Consider the following 24447-nt stretch of genomic DNA (forward strand, 5'->3'; position numbering starts at 1 on the left):
CAGTGTCACTGCTGAATATCTTAGCATGAGCTTTAATGTTACTTAGCTAGCATTACACGGTGGAAAGCTGCAGGTAGCTTTCGATCGCTGGAGCAATCTCTGCTGCGTCGTCGTTAACGCTGCTGGCCAACCTGGATTAATTGCAGAGGCGTTCAAAGTATCTAGCAGCTGCTGCTACCTCCAGTACAAACAGAAAGCAGCAAATCTATCTAATCTAACGATTGATCCAGCACTGCACTGCACCATCGATGTGATTAGTGCAACGCCGACTCGTCCTGAAAATGATACGTACCGCTGTGCTTGGCCTTTGTGACAGTAATATGATCACCTGTAATTTTTTTCCCCATCTCTGAATAGCTAGTTCTGCAGAAAATGATTCCTTTTCTTTTGCGTTCTTTTTTGTTGGTGGTAATAAACTGATTCTTCGGTGCTGACACGAAGATAAACCGATTTTAGATAGGGACATGTGTGGATTGATCTAGGCTTATTATTTATTTAGTTGAATTAGATTGGATCAGCTGGCAGCCATAACAATCCACCCTTAATTTTTAAAAATGAAACGTGTAATCTCAGATTTTTTTTAAAAAAAAACTCTGAAATATCCAAACTAAAAGAACAAAAAACAGTCTAGTTTTGTTTTTTAGAGAAAAAGTCACAAGGACCCAGCTTATATTGAACGCTAATCATCAGAGTTATGCTTGGATTCCAGCTTACCAGCAGAGTACAGACCAAAATGACACAGCACCATCAGCAAACCAACTACTAGACATTCAGAAACGAAAGCATCAAAATAGCCACGGCTGGAGACATAGAAAGACACAACTCTTCACGTTTCCACAGTCCCTCAAAAGAAACTACACATCAATCTAGAGCTACCCTACACCTGTTCTACTCTGGCGAAGCCCAGCACTGAACTCCATTATCTTTCCTATCAGCAACTCCAGCTCACCAATCTCCACACCTTGGATCAGATCGAGGCCTCCACTATAATAAGAAAGTAGTTTGGAAAGGAAGCATTAGGGGGGAGTAGATCAATTTATCTCTAAACACCATAGTGTTTCTGGTAATCCACAAAGTCCAGCATACAGCAGCAAGAAGCAATCTTAACGTTCAACATTCTAGTTTTCGTGAAAACCGGACTTCCAAGCCGGCTCAAAATTAAAAATATTCAAACTAAATTTTAACTTTTTTAAACCAAATTTGTCTGATTTTTTTTGCTGGTTTACCAACAGTTTTCGTGAAAAATGGAGATACCGTTCATGAGCGGTTTTCGATCCGGTAACGTGATCTTGAACCCTGCTCTCAGCTGAGCACCATGCAATAACTGTCGTTTCCCCTCGTCTTCATCATCATCGTCAGCAGCAGCAGCAGCAGCAGCAGCAGCAGAAACGGAAGCTGGACATCGGTCGGCTCGTTCCTCCAACGATCTTGCCTGGCCACATTCGCCATGGACCTACCTCGACATCGCGTGCAAACCGACGAATCCCACACACCAACACTGGCACAAAACAGAGGCAAAAAAAACACGACAAAAGCGAGCGACCGCCACGCCCAAAACGCAGCAGAAGCATTGTGCAGCAACGAGCCAAAGAATCGATCGATGATGGCGAGTGATCACCAAAGTTTTCGCAGCGGCTAATGCGCCGAGAAAACGAAGGATCGATCGATCAGATCATCGGATGGGCCAAGGACCAACCAACGAAGGCCCCCCCACACACACCAGCAAGACATCATTCGTGAATGGCAGCGGTCGTCTTCTACCTCCATATGCTCTGCTGCCTCTTCCATTCCTTTCCAAGAAAGCATTTGGGGCATTTTTATCCCAAGTACTCTGTTTCTTCCTTTTTGTTTTTCTTTCGAGAGAGAAAAATAAAAGGGAAAAGGCAAAGAAAACAAAAGGCAATGGAATAAGTGAAACGAGAGGGGAAGTAGTAATTCTTGGTATCATCATTTTGCATATCATTGCTGACGTCACTGCTAGCTGTATAAATAGGCTAGGTGTGTAAGCAAACAAGCCTACACTCGGCTTGCTTCCACTCTGCACACTCAAGCTGTAGTGGCCACTATTACTAGTTTACTTGCATCTAACTTCCTCCAAGCTTCTAACCACCGTCTTGCCATTTAGGGTTAGCTGACTGCCAATTTCAAGAACATACCGGTCACTCTTGCCATAACTGATCACTTTCCTGCATATCCAGCATATATATACATATAACAGTAACGCACATTTGAATTGGGTTTCAGTTTACAATTTATTGCTGCTCAAATGGCTTCTTGGATCATCACTCGATCTACTTGGATCATGAGTGTGTTCTTCGTCATCCTATCATTCTTTCAAGGTATTGAGATTGGCAATGGTGAATTGAATTCTTGGTTCTTGGGTTTGTTCTGTTTGTAAGTTGATCATGGTGGATTTGGTGTGTGTGCAGGGTTGGTAATGGTGGGCGGCGTGACGTTCACGTTCACGAACAGGTGCGGCGGCACGGTGTGGCCGGGGGTGCTGTCGAACTCGGGGAGCTCGGCGCTGGGGACGACGGGGTTCGCGCTGGGCGCCGGCGAGACGCGGTCGCTGGCGGCGCCGGCGGGGTGGTCGGGGAGGTTCTGGGCGCGGACGGGGTGCACGTTCGACGACGACGGCAAGGGCACTTGCGCGACGGGGGACTGCGGCTCCGGCGAGGTGGAGTGCCGCGGCGCGGGGGCGACGCCGCCGGCGACGCTGGTGGAGTTCACGCTGGGCAGCGGCGGCGGCGGCGGGAAGGACTACTACGACGTGAGCCTGGTGGACGGGTACAACCTGCCCATGGTGGTGGAGGCGGCGGCGGCGGGGTGCCCGGCGACCGGGTGCGTCGTGGACCTCAACCAGCGGTGCCCCGCCGAGCTGAAGGCCGGCCATGGCCAGGCTTGCCGGAGCGCGTGCGAGGCGTTCGGCACGCCGGAGTACTGCTGCAGCGGCGACCACGGCAATCCGGACACGTGTCACCCGTCGGTGTACTCGCAGATGTTCAAGAGGGCGTGCCCTAGGTCGTACAGCTACGCCTACGACGACGCCACGTCGACCTTCACCTGCACCGGCACCGACTACTCCATCACCTTCTGTCCTCGACCCGGCAATCCCAACAGGTTGGCCAACTCTTTTTTTTTTTTTACAATTTTTACCTCTTCGCTTTACTTTGCGTGTGCATTGTCGTGCTCTGCCTATGTCCCAAAAAAAAACTCAACCTACGATATACTCTATGAATCTGGACATAGAGTATATCTAGATTTATCGTATTAGGATGTGTCAGGTTAAGTTTTTCTGGGACGGAAGAAATATCTATTAACACTGTTGAATTTTGGGCTCCTATGTTTTGTTATAGACCACAGCTAAAATTTAAATTTTAAAATTTAGTTTTAGAGTTGGTTTTGTTGTTTTTTCATCGGAGTTTATTTTTAAATATTAAGTTTTAAATTATTTAAGGATACATATAAAATGTTTACTTTTGTATATTACTCATAAATCGTACGGTTTATATCAACATTAAACCAACCGATGGCAGCCTTGGCTTCAGCAGCTTATCAAGCTCAATTGGTCAAAGGTATGGACTCACATAGGAGATTTTTGTAGCGTAAAAATTTGGTACCTCCTTAATTAGGCAAGTTAAGCCTAGCATACACTTTAGTAGGCTTATTTTCATAGGTTATTTGTCCTGTGGTGGTTGAACAGTCGCAAGATACATCATAATATGGAGAAAAAAATGTCAAGTTTAGGGCTCTTCCCTCTATCAAGTGAGGGTAGCTGTGGCGGTGGCCCAGAGCTGAAACATGGACGGACATAATGGCTGGAGAATATGGGCATCTTCCAGATTACTTAGAAAATGCATTTTCGACAAAAGGAGCATCAAACTGAGATGGAGAAAGGAGTGAGGGGGTTGAGAGAGAGACAAGGATAAGCTGTGAGAGAGAAAAGAGAGAGAGCTCTGCTAGCTAGCTTTAAATTGTTCTCCTCTCTTCTTTTGCCGCCTTCGCCTTTGTTCCTTCCCCACCTTGTATGGTCATCAGTCACCCGCCATTGCTAGTGGCTGTCCAGCTTAAAGCTTCCCATGCCTAACTGGACAAAAAATCACCAAAAAATCAAGGGAAAAAAAAACAAGCCTGGAATCTCTCACATACTATCGCGACACGGTTATCAGGGTAAAATTAACTTGTCTTATGACGGTCTAATCTCTCATACATTAACTAAACATCCTTGATTCTTCTTCTGTAGGTTGCATCTTGAATTCCTGATTGATGACATTTTTAATAATCTTTTTGTTCATCAACATATATATCATGTGTCATTCTATCTCTGCAGTCAGAAATCGAGCAATGACCCGTCGCCGAGGCCGAAGGATCCGCAGCTGGAGGACGACTCATGGCTGGCGAGCTTGGCCACCGGCGAGGTCGACGGCGCGGCGCCGGCGTCGACGTCGTTGTTGCTGCAAGCCACATTAGCAGTGGCAGTAATGGCTTTGCTTGTGCTACACTAGCTAGCTAAAGATTAAATTGGCCGGATATTTCAGTCAAAAAAAAAAGGCCGGATAGGAGATGACCCTGATGTGGCAAGAGGATGGAGATTCTTGATCGGTAGGAAGTGGCCGGTGTTGCTTTCCGATTTTTTTAAAAAAACAAGATTGGAGCAGTAGGATGAGGACGTGAAGCGATATTCTTTAGCCTTTTGCTTGTGGATAGAAGGATTGAAGCTCTGTGGACTTCTAGTGGTATTATGACTTGTTAAGGTGTCACCGTGTCAGTCAACAAGAACTCTCTGCAAGACTGCAATAGTTTTCTGCCTTTCAGGAAACTTGCTACTTTAGTTACTTCTTGTGTATAGATTTTTGTCTTTTTATTATTATTTTTTTTGCCCCCACATATATTCATGTCACACGCTGTATTCCAAGTAAAGAAAGTATATAGTAAAATTTCATCACCTGTTATCAGTCTAATGAATCTCTTTTACCTTTCTGAAAGTTAGATGATGATTGTTGTTTTGACAATCCTTAAGCATTTTCATGATCATGTTTTACTTCTTTCTTTTTTTTGATAAAAGAGAGGCTTACAAAAATGGATAGTACCATTACAAAAAGACAGTGCTGGTAAAACAAGGCTTAGTTTAAGGCTCCTGGTGGTGCCAAATCATGTGATCACATAAGCTATGAATCATGTTTTACTTTAGTGACTATAGTCCACTCTTAACCCATGCTGTCCTCAGAAAGCATTTTTCCCACATAAGCTACCAGTCATCACAATTGTCCTGTCTTCCTCATTACTCCGTGGACACTTGCAACCAGTTACTGTGATCAGAAACTCAGAATAAGGCTGAAGGGTTTTGACTTGTACGCGTTAATGAACAGAAAAATCACCTTTCTGAAAAAGACTAGGACGTAATTGATGATGTTAATTGAGTGATAACCACAGATTCCTTCTGATGATGAGAGGAAAGTTCTCTGGGGAAAAAAAGTGAAGATATGGTGATTCAGAGCAAAATAAAACGGGGGACAGATCTTGAAAAGGTTTGGGATGGCCCTCGAAGATATGCTCATCAGAAGAAAAAGGAGAATAATTACTTATTGATAAACCATAAAGTTACCTTTCAGATAGCTCAGTAAAGTAAGCACCACCCAAGTAAATACCGACAGAATAGTACGGTAGATTTAGTGAAAACAGTCAGACCTCACAAGTAAATTAGAAAGTTATTACTGCACATGTAGAATGAATATGGCATGAAAAGAACAAATGCAAGGAGAGAAGACAAAACCAAGTTATAGTTCAGAAATGCACGAATTTCATATTGGTAGCAAAGTCTTAAAAGAGGTCTTCAGGAAAAGAAAAAGGTACCAAGCACCTTTTTTTACAAGAAAAAATAAGTACTAACCATTGCCGACTTCAGTAGAATTTCACCAACCTCAGATTATTACGAGTTCTTTTTGATATATTTGATGGTAGTGCATTAGAGCCAACATCTAACAGACTTCATTCTAGATTTGTAGTAATGCTCGAATTAACAATCCTGAAAAATATGAAAAAAACAGTTACATAATTCCAACATGTAAGATCCCTATTCACTGGTAGGCGAATAATTTTTTTGTTTGCAAAGTCTGACATAGTTGAACTAGTATTGCAACATATCTACAATAAAGAAAAGATCAAAGACATGCATTATGAAATATCTCCTCTTTAGAATCATGCTATCTCATACTTTTCACCACGACAACTGGTACATGTAAGAAATGAAAAAGTTTTTTTTTAGAATAAGAAAAAGTAGATACCTGATAAACGAGTAGTTGTTGTTTTTGTTTTTAATGAGAATGTGACAACATAGCAATCCAGGCTGTTTCCTGCACCTTTCTTTAAGTGACTAATCAGAAATTCAGAATTGACAACCATAAAAAGCCTTGGAAGCCATTGATAGAGGGGCAATATTAATGCTCTGAGCAAAAAATGAACCACTGATAGATGGACACTATAGGCCCCTACAGAAATTTGAGCCTTCCTTTTCTACCTCTTTTTTGTATATAAAAAAACTTCTCTAATTCTTTTCATGGAACCTCAGCTCAACTTGGCACATTGATGCCTGGATCAGATCTGCTGCTTAAATATATCTCTGCTTCAGCTACAATGTTCTTGGGAGCATCTTTTTTATCTTTCTTGCTTTTCTAGTTTTTTTCAAGGCAAAAGGAAGTAGATTCCGTTCAGCCCCTACCAGACTGCAAAACTAGGCAGTAATAGTAGCATCGCTGGATTCAAAATGGAAGGGCATAATACAAAGATACACAATCCTTATGGGTATTCCCAAAAAAGAAAAATGGAGTACGTAAACTTTATTTCTTCTTAATACAATGATGCGCTCCTTGCGTATTCCAAAAAAAAAAAAGAAAAATGGAAGGGGAAGATACAGTGGAAACTGTACCATACACTGTAGAAAAACCATTGTCATATGTCACTGTAGTAGTTGCTCTGGGGTCATCCTATTGTCCTATTGGGGAATAAAAAGCTATGATTGCGTGCGTATGCTATTGTGCAGTCCTAACAGCAACTGCAGGTGATCTGTCAGTCAGGCAAAAACCCAACTGTATGATTCTGTTCACTTCCTTACATTTAGCAATTAATTAAATTTTCCAGAGTATTGTACGTAAAGTTGGTGGGAATAAGCCAGTTAGGTGTATAGGAGGGGGTAGTGGCATCTGGTTTTCTTCCTTTTCTGGAAGAGATATAGTTGTATAGGAATTATGGATCATTGATATTTCTCTTAATATAAAGATGCGCTCCTTGCATTTGCATATTCCCGAAAAAGAATTAATTATGGATCAATGAGGAATATAACAAAAGTACTTGTATTAATGAAGTGGAAGCTTAGTCTTCATTGCATAGAGTGCAAAGGTTCGAAACCTGATATACTGTAAATATGCATTAGGTTGAGGGAAATCAGTATTCATCCCGTATTTGGGTATAAAATATTCTTCAGAATCCTGAAATCAGTATTCATCCCGTATTTGGGTATAAAATATTCTTCAGAATCCTCATGCCGACAAGAGTTTGCAGCCATTTCAGGGGAAATCAAACAAAACTACTAAGTTCAGAAGAAGTCAAGCATATTCGAAATGTGTCATTGTCTACAACACAATCAGCTTATCTTAACCTTGAAGTTAAATCCGCTGAAATGACCTGGAAGGCAGCTTCAGCAATTTGCTATGTTTCAGCATGTGCTTTATGGGGCGAAGTGCCACTGAAAAACAACAAAAAAACACTAGACCAACTTTTATTTTAGAATTACAGGTTTATCAAATGTGAGCCGTTAAAAATCATGGAAGGTTTTGACAGGGACATGATATTAAGCAACATGGGCCACATTAAAAAGTATGAGCTTCACCATATCAGCATCCACTTATACCGACTGTCTCTCAAAATCAGATCTACACAGCACCAACAAGAATCAAGAGGTCATGTTAATATCCAGCTAGAGATGCAAGATATTTTTTTTCTTGCAAATCCGAGTGACCAACTAAACTGAGGGTCAAAGGCAAGACAACTGAATTTGGTGAGTTACACTGTTGATCTGTTATCCTAAAAGGCCTATATATATAAACAGCTCAAAGACTCACATTAGAATATGAGGGGATGAGGTGTTGAATTGAGGCATCAAATATACCTGAATCTCTTCAGAAAGTACTTTCATCTAGGACTATTTTGTCAAATCAGCACCAGCCTAGCTAGACCGGTAAAATTGGACCAGGTATTAGATTGGCTTATGTATATATTCATGCTGCATACAGGAATGCAATGCATAATTAAGATGGTAACCAAAAGCATAAACCATGTACCAATCCACATGCTTACGACTGATTCAGGCAAAATTTTTCCAGCATGGAGGACAGAACAGGAGCCTGGTTCTGTCCTCCGTCTGGTTCATGGCGGCGGCGTCTCCGGCTTGAGGGAATACGTCTGACGTCGGGGTCGAAGTAGGCGGTGTGGGCTGGTGTTCTATCTGTTTCCATGTCAACCTCCTCTCTTTCTTTTAGTTTACTTGGGTGGAATGTAAGGGGCCTCAATAATGCTGACAAGAGAGCCCTTGTGCGGGAGTCTGTGATGTCGAGTGGGGTGTCGGTTGTATGTTTCCAAGAATCTAAGCTTGAGGTGGTGGATTCGGCGGTGGTGTTTGACTCCTGTGGCTTAGATTTTGATGGCTTCGCTGCGTTGCCGGCGGAGCAGACTCGCGGGGGGGTAATTATAGCATGGAAGGGGGCGGCTTTCCAGGGGAATGTAGTGCATATAGGACAGTGGTCAATCACGGTGCAACTTCGTTGGATCCTGGGCGAGCGTTCCTGGTTCCTAACGTCAGTCTATGGACCACAAGGGGATGCAGACAAGCTGCTGTTTCTGGAGGAATTGTCGATGGTGAGGAACAGTTGTCAGGGAGAATGGATGATCACTGGTGATTTTAACCTCATTGCGGCTGCGATGGACAAGAGCAATAGCAGAATTAACAGAAGGTTGATGAATGCCTTCAGGAACAAGCTGAACGAGCTCGAATTGAGGGACATGTATCTTTTCGGGAGGCGATACACATGGAGTAATGAGCAGCAGCAGCCGACGCTGGTTAAATTGGACAGATTGCTCGTCTAACCCAGTGGGAAGAGTGCTTTCCGGAAGCGCATCTTCAGGCTTTGAGTTCCTCCAACTCAGATCATTGCCCATTGCTACTTAGTTGCGGTGTTGCAGGGGAAAGAACCAGACGATTCAGGTTTGAATCCTACTGGACGAAGTTGGATGGTTTCTTAGAAGCGGTCATGGAGAGCTGGCAGCAGGAAGTTCAGTCTGATGACCCTTACTCGATTTTGCATGTCAAGTTGGCGCGGCTGTGCAAGAAACTCACCAAGTGGGGGCAAAGAAGAATCAGTAAGTTCAGGCTTCAAATCCAAATTGCGAACGAAGTGATTTTGCGTCTGGATGTGGCGCAGGAATCTCGCTTGCTATCGGACTTGGAGCGCCGCCTTAGGGGCTGGCTGCAAGGGGAGATGTTTGGAGTTGGCATCATTGGAAAGAATTCGGCTGAGACAAAGGGCTCGGGTAAGAAACTTGAGGGAAGGGGATGCAGGCACTGCCTTCTTCCACATGAAGATTAAAGCTAGAAGAAGGAAGTTGTTGATCCCAATCTTGGAACACGATGGGAGATGCGCCACATCTCAACAAGATATGCAAGCTTTGGCCCGAGAATACTTCGAGATGGTGATGAGCTCAGGGGAGAGTGACAAAAGGGAGATTCTTTTTCAGCATACTCAGTTGAGGAGAGGAGATATGATTGAGCTAGACAATCCTTTCACTGAAGATGAGGTTTGGGCAGCTATCCGGAGTATGCCGAATGAGAAATCTCCTGGGCCGGATGGTTTTACGGGGCTTTTCTACCAGACTTGCTGGGACGTGATCAAACCAGAGCTGATGCAAGCACTTGACAAATTCTGCTCAGGTAGTAGCCAAAACTTAGATTTGCTCAATTCGGCTGTGATTACTCTTTTGCCAAAGAAAGAAGCCCCAACTCTCCTAAAGGACTATCGGCCGATAAGCCTTGTGCACAGCTTCAGCAAGCTAGCAACAAAAGTCATGGCTAGGAGGCTGGCCCCAAGACTGGATGAATTGGTTCCCTTCTCGCAAACTGCATTCATTAAGGGTAGAAGTATACATGAGAATTATGTCTTTGTCAAGGGTTTAGTGCAACAGTTTCACAAACGGAAGGAGGAGATGATTCTCTTGAAGCTCGACATTTCCAAGGCCTTCGACACGGTATCTTGGTGCTTCCTACTGTCCATGTTGAAATTTCGGGGTTTTGGGCCGAGCTGGAGGCGGTGGCTTTCTATGATCTTCGTTACAGAGAAGACGAGCATCCTGATCAACGGAGTAGCATCGAACCCCTTCAAACCGGCTCGGGGGCTGAGGCAAGGCGATCCATTATCGCCGTTGCTATTTGTACTGGTAATGGATTCCCTTCAAGCTTTGGTGGATCAAGCAAGAACCATGCATCTTCTTTCCCCCTCTCAGCAAGACAGAATTTACCTTCTATCTCAGTCTATGCTGACGATGCCGTGTTGTTTTTTCGGCCTACGGCCAGAGAGGCTCTAGTGATCAAGGCAATCTTGGGCCTATTCGGTGATGCAACAGGCCTCAAGACCAATTTCTCCAAGAGTGCGAACACACCGATCCACTGCTCTGCCGATCAGCTGAGCTTGATTGAAGAGACGCTCTCATGTCGAGTGGAGAACTTCCCGATTACCTATCTCGGTCTACCCCTTGGTACCAGGAAACCCACGAAGGCTGAGCTGCAGCCTATCCTCGACAAGCTTGCCAAAAAGGTCGCGGGGTGGAAACCGAAGATGTTATCCATTGATGGAAGGTTGTGCTTGATCAAATCGGTACTTATGGCGCTGCCAGTGCACTTTCTGTCTGTGCTACAACTCCCACGATGGGCAATAAAAGACATTGAGCGCAAGTGCCGAGGTTTCTTATGGAAAGGACAAGAAGAAGTCAGTGGAGGTCACTGCCTGGTCTCTTGGAGAAAAATTTGCTTGCCAATTAATAAAGGAGGGTTGGGGGTGAAAGACTTGGACCTTTTTGGCCAGGCCTTGCGGCTTAGATGGCGCGCGAGGCAGCTGGAGCAGAAGGACAGGCCCTGGGCTTCGGCCGGTTTCCTTCCGGGGAGTGACGTGGATGCTATCTTCAATTCGGTGGCAGGTTTCATTCCAGGGAATGGTCAAGATACACGGTTTTGGACTGTAGATTGGTCTGGGAAAGGTTGCTTTGCTTGGAGATGGCCGACCCTTTTCACTTATGTCAAGCATTGGTCGACCATAGATGGACGAGGGATCTTCTAGGCTCCTTGTCGACTGAAGCCCTTGGGGAGTTCTTTCAGCTTTGGGATGAAATGCGGGAGGTAACTCTGGACAACAGTGCTGACTCCATTCGATGGAAGATGGCTGCTGATGGTCTTTATTCAGCCTCTTCAGCATACAATCTTTTCTTTTTAGCCAAGGAGGACTGTCCTTTTGGTGAACTGCTGTGGCAATCTAGGACTCCGTCGAGAGTCCGTTTCTTCATGTGGTTGGCACTCAAAGGTAAATGCTTGACAGCGGATAATCTCGCCAAGCGAAACTGGCCTCACGAGGATCTTTGTCAGTTATGTCGACAAAACAGCGAGGACGGCCATCATTTACTGGTGGATTGTGCTTTCACGACGGAGGTATGGCGGCGAATCAGGGGGTGGCTTGGTGTGGATTTCCCCCTGCCAGCGGAGATGGCGACGCCACTGTCAGATTGGTGGCTGACGGTCAGATCACGCTGTCGGTTGAGCTACAGGAGCGATTTTGATTGCTTGTTCATGCTGATTTGTTGGATTGTGTGGAAGGAGAGGAACGCAAGGATTTTCCAAAATGTGTCCAGAACAGCACAGCAGCTTGTGCAGGACATCAGGGAGGAAATTGAAGTTTGGAAAGCAGCCGGGATCTTTTCCCTCATTAGTGAGTAATCAGCCGGAAGTTTTGAGCGTTTGCTCCTTTCCTTTGTTTTGCTGTTTCTGCTGGGCGTGCTTCGCTCGTTCTAGCGCGACAATTTGTTGTCGTTGTAACTAAGTTGTTTTAACTTTATTTCCTCCTTTCTTAATGAAATTGGTCGGCCAACCTTTGGCTGACCCGGCAAAAAAAGAACAGGAGCCTCGCTACTGTTTCTCAACATCTAGATCTGATCAAAACAAATGTGGATTGGATAACACATATAGACAGAGAGATTCACCTTCGAGGTTTCTACCGCCTATCTCCTCAGCCTTGATCGGAAACTCCCGCGGTCCCGCCCAATCCGCGACTATGCAATCCCACCAATCAAACACGCGACGCTAGCCTGCCTCCCTCCCGTAGGCATGGGGTGGATTGTTTCCGATGCGATTTCGGCACGGGACTTGGAAGAAACTTTCTCTTTTGAGTCCTCTATTTCAAAATACAAATAGGATGAACTATAGGGGTCCTATTGTAAAATACACGTAACTTGTTCGTTCACCAGGTAAGATAAATTTCGGACGCTCATAACGGACCGACGGCCCAGAAGCCCAGAACTACTCCTTGTGAATGTAAATGATAATACGAATAGTACGAGGGCCTCCTTGAAAACTATGCACCTTTACTTCATGAACTGAATTGACGCGATGTCGTTCTGAACTATTCCGTTTGAGTAAATCCATCATCTTCTTCAGAGAATCAAGACATGAATCATACATTAGTTCTGAATTTACAGGACCTGTAGGTTCAAAATGCTTTCGCTGAATCTGCATATGCTAAATGGTGGAAGCTGTGCATTTTTCTTTCTTTTTAGGCAGCAGGATTTTACTTATCCTCTGCACCTGCTGGCTTTCGTGGACCTATTGATCTCTTGTGTAAACTGATGCTACCAAAATAATTCAGGTAAGTCAGTAGGAATATGATAGTTTAAGCTAGTGTTACCGTAGATGGCTTTTGGCTTGAAATATAGCTATACGTGTATTAGTCAAGAATGTGACAAAAATATCTGCTTTGATGAAATGAAAACAAGTCTTCCCTAGCAGTGACAATAAAACCCTTTCTGCAAATCTTACTTTTCTTTTTCTTTTCCCCAAAAATGCCGTTCGAATATAATCAGAATTATACTTCCTTCGTCTGTTAATAATCGGATTCTCTGAAATATTCTATAGACTGTTCAACAACTGACATATCCTTGCCGCCAGGTCAATAAATCTGCTGAAAGCATCTGGAAGGAAATTTCAACGGTGTGCTCCGTTTCAACATGTGCATTTACGGCCACAAATGCCAGATGTAAAATCTTGGAATGAAGGAAAGAAAAAGTGAGGCTGGATAGATATTTAGAACATGTGTATACATTGTCAGGATTTGAGGCGAGCAACCAAACAGGCCCAAACAGATCTGAAAGATTTCGACGGGGACGTGATATTAAGCCATTAAGGTATGGTGACTACCTTCAGAACTGTGCCCTTCATCTGTCAGCATCCACTGGTACTAATCATATTAGAAAATCAGCTCTACACAAATGTTGACAAAAGACCGATCAAGTTAATATCCAGATGGAGAAACAAGATATTTTTGCTTTTGCAATGAAATTCAGACATGCTTGATTGCTTGTTGAACTGAAGAACAATGGCTAGATAAATCCAGTAAAATGGTGGAATTTAGTAATCTGACAACCAGATGAGTTTTGCTACTATGGGGTACTGACTTGGAAATGAGCTTTTCTGTTTCCTACTTCTGTATGCAAATGCAGCTCAAAGCCTCATAACATCAAGATGGGGAACAGGTTCTCAAGCATCAAGTACACCTGAATCGCTTGAAGTACTATGGTTTCATTAAGAACCGTCTGATAAATTACTACAATATCGAGCTGTTTCTTGCATAACCAGGTGATTATTGGCTAGGAGCAGAATTAGCAATTCTTAGGCCCAGGTTGAAGGATTTTCCTTTCCTTAGAAATGGGCACGCGAGCTGCAAGAATTTAGTTACTGAACAACAACACACGAAACAAACAAGCAAACACGGATCAGTCCATAAAGGTGGTAATCAAAAGAATAAAATTAATTATCTTCTTGAAGCTTGGTGTATCCTAACTCAAGTGAATCACAAAAAAGCAAATCCATAGACCAAAGAATGATTCTTTTACGAACTACAGATAATTATAGTTTCAACTTTCAACACATTTTGTTCCCAAGTACATGGGGCTCTTTCCATAAGTATTCCAAGATTCGTGCTCCCCACATCCGCTGCATTGGACGGCCCAGATTGAAGCCTACGGTCCAGCAGGCTCCAGGCAGTTTTTCCCCTTCCCTTTGCTGGCGGCGATCCCCAGCCAAGTGCTCCAGATCCTCCTCTGCGCAAGCATCCGAGATTGGGTGCGTCGCCGTCACCCGCACCAGCACCGATTGGTTCCTCGCCAGCGGCGGCACAGCGACGATCTCGCTTGGGTGGAGTCGGCGACGGCGACGGCGGCCGGCAGGTTCGCCATTTCTAACTTTGGAGATATAACCCAGTAGATTAGTTTTCTTTCATCCAATATTCCAATTCCTCGATGGTTGATTGGTTTCTAGTTTCAGACTCTGAGTAACTGAGTACATCCATTCATGCTCAAAATAAATAGAGTACTTAACAATGTTCCAAAAAGAATGGCTTGAATTGATCTGAATTTATATGCCAACAGGCTAATTGCACAACAATTCATCGTACAGGCTAAAACCGAGAATACATTTCCTCAAGGATACACTGACTAAACTGATTACACCGAGGGATCAGACAACTCCACAATCTGCAGCCTCTCAGTCAGTAGTAGTCAGTACTAGTACTGAATTACACACACAGGGCAAACATTGCTCGAATCAGCCCCTAGAAACCTCCGTGGCAGTTAAACTATACCGATTGAATGGATCCATCCATCTAATTCCAAAGAATCAAGACATGGGATCCTCTTATTTGCACAAAATTTACAGAACCTGCACTCGTTGAATCATTGAATCTTGATGCAATTGCGCGAATCTGTACCATTTTTCTCATAGCTGTAGGTTTTGGCTAGCTTACCCTCTGCACAACTGCCGACCTGCTCTGCCTCTTGCTCTCATGGATCTTGGCATACACCCTCTTGGTCCTGAAGCACAGCAAGACATCCAAACCGAACCCGACGACGCAGGCAATCGCCATGACCACGAACACGAGGCGGTAGCAGTGCGCACCAACACAGGTGTTGCCACCACCGGGTACCTTGGTGGCCTGCGCGTCGTAGAGGAGGCCAGCAAGAAGGCCAGAGAAGAGGAAGGAGCCGAGTGGTAAGTTGAGAATGAGGATGTTGTAGATGAGGCCGTAGTACTTGAGACCGAACAGTTCAGATGCTGTTGGCACGGTGACCGCCAGGCGGACACCGTAGCAGATGCCAACCACAACGGAGCCGACGAAGAGGGAGCCTGGCATACCAACTGCCATCACAACATAGCCCACGGCCATCAGGATTTGCGAAGCTGCATTCCACAAGGGGCGTGGAATTGCTCTTGTCCTGAAATTTTGTCACGTTCAGAAGCTCAGCAAAATATTTGAGGAAAGGGAAACGCATACAGAAATGAAATGAACATTGGATTAAGACTACGAAGTGGACACATTAAGTTGTAGACATTGACTCCCTAGTTTTACATAAATTTGGTCAGACTAATAATATGTCGAATTGCTCTTCCAGAATAGGTTGATCCAAAAAAGAAAAGGAAGCCAATGTTGATAATCCGATAACAGTTCTTAATGGAAACACCAGCTGTACATGATGTGCTATGCACACATGACCACTAACACAGAAAGGTAACATGTACTCTATACATGTGAATTGAGTAACCATATAGTATGGACTGCAGTTAGGTACTTAGGTAGTGACCACTGAAAGCATAGGACTACCAATTCTCCATGGATAGTACCTGCAGATAAGTACTACGGGGTACAGCTTAAACACAACTTGTGCTACTGCTATCTTATCACCATTCTAACCAGCAGGTGCAGATACCTAAAGATGATTATTTGTCTCTACAATTGCTAATTATATTGCAGATTAGTGTAAGCCATCCTTCCAAAGGAATCAAGAACCAAACCCTTCAGTTCCCCCATTCCCAACTAGAACCAAAACCTCCATTTTCCCCAATCCCAACTAAGCTCTCTCGTTCTCTCAGTCTGTCAACTTGATCCATCCTATTCCTAGGCAGATGTATCCGAGGGAATCTGGGAATCCTACAGCTTAGTATAATGATCATACTATAGTACTACAATTAAAGTGGGCAAGTTGCAATATCTGAAATTCTATTGACCATCTTGACTCTGTCTTGGAAATGCTCGCCTTGCTCCAACCTGGGCACCACCACTACGGATGCCGACATGGTTGCAGCACCCATCCATCACCAATGGCGGGCTAGTGGGCTCCAAGATTCCAACTCTAGCGAAAGAAAATGCCACACCTAATCCGTGCTACGGAGCTACGGATCTATGGCGACAGTAAGCGCTGGGGATTTTTTTTTTTGGAATAATAAGCGCTGGGGATTTTGCGGTTCAATTTTGTGTACGGAGATGGAAGGGGAAAGGGATGGGAGAAGGAGACGAACTTGATGAAGTGCTCGGAGATGGTCCCGGAGGCGATGCGGCCGAAGAATCCCCAGATGCTGGTCATGGAGACGAAGAGGGAGACGTCGGAGTAGCCCATGGCGACGCCCATCTGCCCCAGGTTGTTCATCACGGCGAGCCCCGTGCCGACGCCCATCAGGAACGACGCGAACATGAGCCAGAAGTCCAGCGACATGAGCGCCTGCGCGATCGTGTGCTCCTCCCCGAGCACCGGCTTCTCGCCGGGGCCGCGCGCCTCCGCCGCCGCCGCCGCCGTCGCCTTCGCCACGAGGAGCGGGGCGGACGCGCACTCCTCCGCCTCCTCGACGTCGGCGTTCGCGAGCTTCCGCGTCTTCATCCAGGACTTCCACGCCACGTGCGCCGGCACCGCGGCGGGGGACGCGAGGAGCACAAGGAGGACGGCCACGAAGACGGCCGACACGACCCCGCCGCCTCCCCCGACGCCGGTGAGGTCGGCGGCGAGGAGGTACAGCGCGATGGCGACGGCGAGCGTGTTGATTGCGGCGAAGCACCACCCATCCTCCTCCTCCTCCTCCCGCCCGTCCGCGCCGCCGCCGCCAACCTCCCCCTCGCGGAGGAACACCATGGCGACCGCGCACACCGCGGCCGGCACGACGGCGAGCATGACGAGGAACGAGGCCGGGTCGTCGGCGAAGAGCGCGGAGCAGACGTCGGTGAAGATCGCCGTGCTGAGCCCCACATAGCCCTTGAGCAACCCGGACACCGGCCCCCTGCTCCGGCGGAAGTTGCGGATGCAGGTGACGAGCACGGCGGTGTTCATCCACGTCGTGCTGTTCCCGCCGAGGCAGAGGAAGACGCACATCTGCCAGTAGGGCAGCGGCGCGACGGCCCGGGACACGACGAGCCACTGCGCGCCGTAGCCGAGGAGGCCCTCGAGGGAGCCGACGGCGAGGAGAAGCCAGGTGGGGACGCGGTCGGAGGCGAGGCCGGCGAGGAGGCCGAACGCCTTGCCGACGTCCTTGGCGACGGAGAGGCCGTTGAGCTGCAGCTGGGTGAGGCCCATGAGCGTCTTGATGGAGTGGGAGTAGTTGGAGAAGGTGTAGTTGTTGCCGGAGATGCACTGCACCCACACCGCCGTCACGAGCCCCAGCCACCTCCCCCACCTCGTCCCCGCCATCGCGTCCAGCGCCGCCGCCACCATCGCGCAGGCGAGGTGTTCGTCGGAGTGGTTGCTGTTGCTGTGGCTTGGACGCGTCCGCGGCGGCGGGATGGGAGGGAGGCGGGAAGCTGGGGCGGCGAGACGTGTCCCTTTCCCCGCGACTGCTGGTGCTGCGTCAGCTACTCAGCTGGGTGTGGGGGGGTTGCTTGGGAATTCGCGTCGTGGTTGAACAAAAAGGGATTTTCTCGAAGAGGAGGGGTTTATGGGAGTTTTTTTGCATGTAAGCAGCGAAAGGGAGGCGACGAGGAGGGGTGGTGATTTATAGGGAACGATCGAAAGGTCGCTCTATGCTATAGCTTTGGCTGGGGGAGGGAATGGATAGTTGTGCTATTTACGTTCAGTAGTTTAATCGAGATTAAAAGCGCGTGCGATTAGGACGTCGATTGTGATTTGGATTGTACTGTGTGTGTTTTCTTTGGGGGAGGGATTTTGGTGATCTTTTTTATGATTGATTGAAAAGGGAAGATTTTCTCCCATTTAAATAGCTGTTGTACTCATGTACGGGTATGAAAATATACTGCTACCTTCGTTTCATACTATACATCGTTTTGATTATTTTTTCTAGTTAGAAATTTTAAGTTTCATCAAGTTTATAGAAAAATATAGCATCATTTCTAGCACAAAACTAATATATTATCAAAATATATCCAATGTCAAATTCATAAATTAATTTAGTGTTTTAGGTGTTGCTATATTTTTCTATAATTCAATCGTACTCAAACAATTTGAAAAAAAAAATCAAAGACATTATGGTGCATAACTTTATCTATCAAAAATGTTAAAAAAAATTTCAGTATATATTACTACTACATATGCATACATGGTATATTACTTTTACGTGAAAATTTTACAGGGTTCACATATTTATTCTGACCGAGACATTCACGCTACTGGTCCATTTTAGAGTACTGTGTCTTTCATCCTAAGTCAAACATTAATTTATAGTTTAATATTGTAAGATTTATGTTATTAACGTATAATGAGAAATATTTTCATAATATATAAAAAAATGATGATTGAAAATAAAAATATTTGACTTAGAATAAAATTAGAACAAGAAGTAATTGTAAAACAGAGATAGTACATTTTATGTCAAACAATAGGAAGATAACATAATTTCTACTAGTACGTGCTATTATAGTTTTCTTGGATTAAACTGTTTATTTTCCCTACCCCTACATATAAATATATAATCTATACGTTATTATATAGTACATGATTCTTCGATCACGAATTAGGCAGAACATGCATGAAAGGCTACTAAAATGCAGTGGTATTGCCAACTGTGGGCGGCGAACGACCACGACACTGGTGGCGATGTTGCCACTGTGCTTCTAGCCGTGGTCCGCTGAGCTAGCTAGCGTTGTCATATTCATGACAAGCATTGGCAATTTGGCACATTGCCATGGCCCTGGGGACAATGGTGCACCTGCTCGAGGACTGAGGACATGAATAGTGAAAAGAAACCAAAAACAGGCAGCGATCGTCCATCCGTGCTTGTTTCTTGACAATCTCCATACCTGGCTGCCCCGTTTCTGAACTTGATTAATCCCAGAAATTTTCCCCGTTGGAGAATTCTTGGATGTGTTTAGTTCAGCGCAAAGTTTAGATTTTGGTTGAAATTGGAAATGATCTGACTGAAAAATTGTGTGTGTATGACAGGTTGATGTGATAGAAAAGGACTAAAGTTTGGATCTAAACACAGCCCTTGCTTTGGTGGCTATACAAACATTACAGGAAGCCGGGAAGTGTTGAATTAAGCGTGCTGTAAAATCAAAGGTGTTTTTGATTATTATTCTGTGATGAACAATTGGGCATTGGACATTATTGGTTTTGTATTTGGAATTAATCACGAAGTGGTTTTGGAGATAATTGGTTTTCACAGGTGAATCTGCAGGATTTATCATTTTATGTGGACCGGTCAGACCGGGCTCTGGTAGCCGGTCAGACCGGCGTGTATCGCGCGGTCAGACCGGCGCGACCCGCGGTCTGACCGGCCGACACTGTGTTGGTTTCGGTTTCGGGTTGTTTATTTGGATATCCGAGTTTATTCCATGATTATGACTTCTAGATGGATACTATACGTATGTAATACTATTATTTGCTGCTAATGAGTCAAGTTGGAGATAGCTTGATCTCGGAATATGGTTTCTTTGTTTGTTCCATGTGTAGGTGACTCGATGTCTCGGGAGAGTATTTGCGGTGATGGACCGGGAGTCGGCTCGGGGATAAGACGACGTCCGTGGTGGTCAGAGATCATGCGGGATACTTAGGCTAGAGTTGATGCACGTGGTTGATGGAGTTTCCATATGGCATACGATGGAGTTATTGTGTGCGTATGGGATGCGGAGTCTAATTTGGAAGGAGTCCAAATTTGGTACGATTGGTTATGTAAAGTTTCTTTCTTGTACTAGTGGGTTTCCTAAGGTGTTTAGAACTCCTAGTATGAGTTTGGTTCGTGGCTTTAGGCTGCCTACCTCATGTATAAATAGAGGGGGAGCGTGAGGCTTCCCTGTATCACTTTAGAGAGCAATAGAGTTGAGTTTTGAGTTAGGGTTTCGAGTTTAGTCAAAATTTTTGTAAGGAGTGCTGTTGGTGCACTTTGTAAACACAGAGAGAATCAATAAAGTCGTCATCCACTTTAAGAGTTCTTCGATTTGTGTTTACCGGGTTTCGGTGGTCTAACCGGCGGCACACCGGCGGTCAGACCGGCGGCATCGCGGCGGTCCGACCGGCGGGCACACGGCGGTCAGACCGGCGGCGACAGGAGTCGGCGGTAGGTGTTTTCGGTGGTTCGACCGATCGATCTACATCGGTCAGACCGACGTTCATCAGGCAGTCAGACCGGCTCAACTACTTCGGTCAGACTGCGATCCATCGATTTCGAGGGTAACTTTTATTTCCGCTAAAAGTTTTCGGTTTTTGGGTATACCAACCATTCACCCCCCCTCTGGTTGGCTTAGTTCTTGTGATTCGATCCTACAATTGGTATCAGAGCCTGGCTAGGTTAACATCTCTGGCCCGATGGACACGTGTGAAGGCTTGATGGACCGTGGGTGTCTGCGGGGCCCGTATACCTGATGGACCATGGGCCGGTGGGGCCCGGATACGGTGAAGGGGCGGTGAAGGGCTGAGGGACACCAATGTGTGAAGGGGGAGATTGTTGAATAGTCCAACATTGGTTGTGGAAGGGTAAAGGACCTAAGATATAAGTGGGGGAGCCCCTCACCTCAATGGCTAGCTTTTGGGGTGGGAAAGGCCCTTTACGATCCTACAATTGGTATCAGAGCCTTGTTTTCTTCTTTGGATTTTTATCGATCTAAAGTTTTTGTCATGGCTACTCCCGCTAGGTTTTCAACTAAGCCTCATGTTTTCGATGGAACGGATTTTACTCATTGGTGTAGTAGGATGCAGTCTTACATTATGGCTAAAGATTATGATATTTGGAGAAAAGTTTCTCATGCTTATGTGATTCCTGAAGTTATTAATACTGCTGCTGAAAAAACTGCTTTTGAACAAAATTGCAAAGCTCGCAACATTTTTTTGAGTGGGATTTCTCGTTCTCATTATGATCGTGTTGCACATCTTGAAACTGCTCATGAGATTTGGAATGCTTTGAAGAATTTTCATCAAGGAACAAATAACATTAAAGAGCTTCGTCGAGATCTTTTTAAAAAGGAGTACATTAAGTTTGAGATGAAACATGGAGAAGCTTTAGATGACTATCTTTCTAGGTTTAATAAAATTTTGAGTGATCTTAGATCTGTTGATTCTTCTTATGATGTTAATTATCCACAATCTGAGATTTCTTGTCACTTTTTGAATGGTCTCGACATGTCTATTTGGGAGATGAAAGTTACATCTATTCAGGAGTCTGTTAACATGTCTACTTTGACTTTGGATTCACTTTATACTAAATTGAAAACACATGAGATGAATATTCTTTCTCGCAAAGTTGATTCTAAATCGAGTGCTTTGGTTTCTTCTTCTTCCTCTTTGGTTGTTGATGCTTCTTCATCTATGCCTTCTTTTCTTGCTGCTTTTAATGCCACATCCGATGATCAACTCGAACAAATCGAGGAGGAGGATTTGGCTTTGGTTGCTAACCGAATTGCTTGAGCTATGAATAATGCCAGGAACAGGAAAAGAGGTGGTCCAAATCGTTGCTTTGAATGTGGTTCAATTGATCATCTTCGTTCGCATTGTCCTAAGCTTGGGAGAGGCAAAAGAGAAGGCAAAGATGGTGAGAAGACCAACAACAACAAGCCCAACAACTACAAGTCGAAGGGTTCTAACCAAGGGAGGAAGATGGAGAATCTTAGGAAGGCTTTTCAACAAGTTTGCGCCGCTTTCGAGCCACTAAGTGATGTAGATGGTGAAAGTGGAGATGATGACAAGGGAAAGAACGTCTCCGATGTTTGCTTCATGGCGCGTGGTGAATCTGACACAGAGTATGAAGACAATGAGGTGAGTGCTTTTGAGGAAGCTATTAATATTTTGAGTGCAAAAAATAAAAAGTGTGAGAAGATGTATAAAAAACAGGAGTTTATCATTAAATCTCTTAAATCTGAAATTGATAGATTAAAATCTCTTATTCCTAATGATGATGATTGTGAAAATTGTGAGGTTTTAATGAATGAGATTTCAAAAATTAGAGATGTTAATGCTGCACATGATTTGAAAAATAGACCTTCTCTTGCTTGTAGTTTTGCTCTGCACACACGCACTTTGGATGAGTTGTTTTTAACTAAAAAGTTGTTGCAAAAATATCAAATTGCTTTTTATGCTAGTTTGATGTTTAACATGATTTCTGCTAAAAAGTTAAAACAACATCATGATGTTTTGGATTGCTCAACATGTAATTTGAATAACATGAAACTAAAAGATGCTTTAGGTCATGTTGAGTACATGGAAGATGTTGTGAAAAACAATGAAGTGCTTTCTTGCCCCAAATGTCGGAAAAGCAAAGGTGTAATGGTAGATTGTGAAAATTGTGTTAATTTGGAAAAAGAGGTTTCTTATTTGAAAAATTCTTTGCTAAGATTTTCTGATGGTAAAAAGAACCTCAACATGATTTAGGATCAATCAAAGGTTAGCACAAATAACTGTGGTTTAGGTTTTGATCCTTATGCTCATAACTCTAGACATCCTCCTGTTGTGTTAGGTGTTGGTGCTAGAAGTGGTGAGATTTTGATTAAACCTGATACAAATAAAACTGTGTTTAAATCTGCTGGTATCATGTCTACTATGAGTGCATCTTCTTCAAAATCCAATGTTGTGCATGCAAAACCTCCTGTTTCTGCTTGTGTTGCTAAATCTTCTAGCTCTAACAATGTGTCTAAACAACGTGAAAAATATACTTGTTCTTTTTGTGGAAAAGATGGACATATTGTTGATTTTTGTTTCAGATTAGCTCATAAACAGAAAAAGGAGAGAGAGATTGCTTTTGCAAAATCAAAGTGGCAAAAATCTGGTTTTCCCTCGAAGAAACCGGTCAGACCGCAGTGGGTCCCGCGGTCAGACTGGCGACCGGTCAGACCGGCTGAACAGCCTCGATCAGACCGGGCACCGGTCAGACCGGCGGTACAGAGGCGGTCAGACCGGCCCCCGGTCAGACCGGCCACTGTACCTCGGTCAGACCGGCCTCGGAGGAATTTTTTTGAAAATTCTAAAATTGATTTTGCACGTGGATATATGCCTATTGGATCTTCTGGTCGTGTGTCTCAGTACTGGATTCCTAAATTTTTATTATCATCTAACCCCAGTACTGAGGCTTCGACGTCTACTTGTGTGTAGGCTTTGGTGGCAAGGAAGGAGAACGTGTGGATTGTGGATTCCGGTTGTTCGTGGCACATGACCGGTGATAAAGATTGGTTCTCCTCCCTCAAAAAGGCATCCAAGACTGAATCAATTGTCTTTGCTGATGCTTCTACTAGTGTCGTTGTCGCTACAGGTATGGTTAAGGTAAATGATAAATTTGAATCGAAGAATCTAGCTTTGGTTGAGGATTTAAAGTACACTTTGCTTTCGGTTTCACAAATTGTTGATGAAGAGTTTGAAGTTCACTTTAAGAAAACTGGAAGTAAAGTTTTTGATTCTCGTGGTGATTCTGTGCTGAATATTTCTCGCTATGGAAGAGTGTTTAAAGCTGATTTTGAAAATTCTGTTTCACCTGTGATAACATGTTTGGTTGCTAAGTTTGATAAAGATGTGATGTTTTGGCATCGTAGACTTGGACATGTTGGTTTTGATCATCTCACTAGGTTAAGTGGTTTGGATCTTGTTCGTGGTTTGCCTAAACTTAAGAAAAATCTTGATTTGGTTTGTACACCGTGTCGTCATGCTAAGATGGTTTCTACTTCACATGCTCCTATTGTTTCTGTGATGACGGATGCACCGGGACAGCTATTACATATGGACACTGTTGGTCCAGCTAGAGTGCAATCTGTTGGAGGAAAGTGGTATGTGTTGGTTATAGTTGACGATTTTTCTCGATATTCTTGGGTTTCTTTATGGCAACTAAGGATGAAGCTTTTCAACACTTTCGTGGTTTGTTTCTTCGATTGGAGCTTGAATTTCCTGGTTTGAGAAGAA

The 24447-nt window shown here is 44.5% G+C and overlaps 2 protein-coding genes and 1 long non-coding RNA gene across 3 annotated transcripts; 2 read left to right on the plus strand and 1 right to left on the minus strand.

The window, feature by feature from the left end:
• Window positions 1–1738: 1738 nt before the first annotated feature.
• LOC4347700 (thaumatin-like protein 1) lies at window positions 1739–4961 on the plus strand. Its single transcript, XM_015756575.3, has 3 exons — window positions 1739–2339; window positions 2430–3120; window positions 4331–4961. The coding sequence occupies exons 1-3, from the start codon at window positions 2267–2269 to the stop codon at window positions 4503–4505; spliced, it is 939 nt and encodes a 312-aa protein (XP_015612061.1). The 5' UTR covers window positions 1739–2266; the 3' UTR covers window positions 4506–4961.
• Window positions 4962–14291: 9330 nt separating this feature from the next.
• Window positions 14292–19754, plus strand: LOC107278950 (uncharacterized). Its single transcript, XR_001540035.3, has 2 exons — window positions 14292–14529; window positions 19516–19754. It is a non-coding gene; the product is annotated as an uncharacterized lncRNA (long non-coding RNA).
• LOC4347702 (protein NUCLEAR FUSION DEFECTIVE 4) lies at window positions 14697–18082 on the minus strand. Its single transcript, XM_015756552.2, has 2 exons — window positions 16655–18082; window positions 14697–15573 (listed from the first exon to the last, which is right to left on the minus strand). Exons 1-2 carry the CDS (start codon window positions 17833–17835, stop codon window positions 15096–15098), a joined length of 1659 nt encoding a protein of 552 aa, XP_015612038.1. The 5' UTR covers window positions 17836–18082; the 3' UTR covers window positions 14697–15095.
• Window positions 19755–24447: the final 4693 nt, after the last annotated feature.

The sequence above is a fragment of the Oryza sativa genome, chromosome 9 (genome assembly GCF_034140825.1).
Source record: "Oryza sativa Japonica Group chromosome 9, ASM3414082v1".
Taxonomy (NCBI): domain Eukaryota; kingdom Viridiplantae; phylum Streptophyta; class Magnoliopsida; order Poales; family Poaceae; genus Oryza; species Oryza sativa.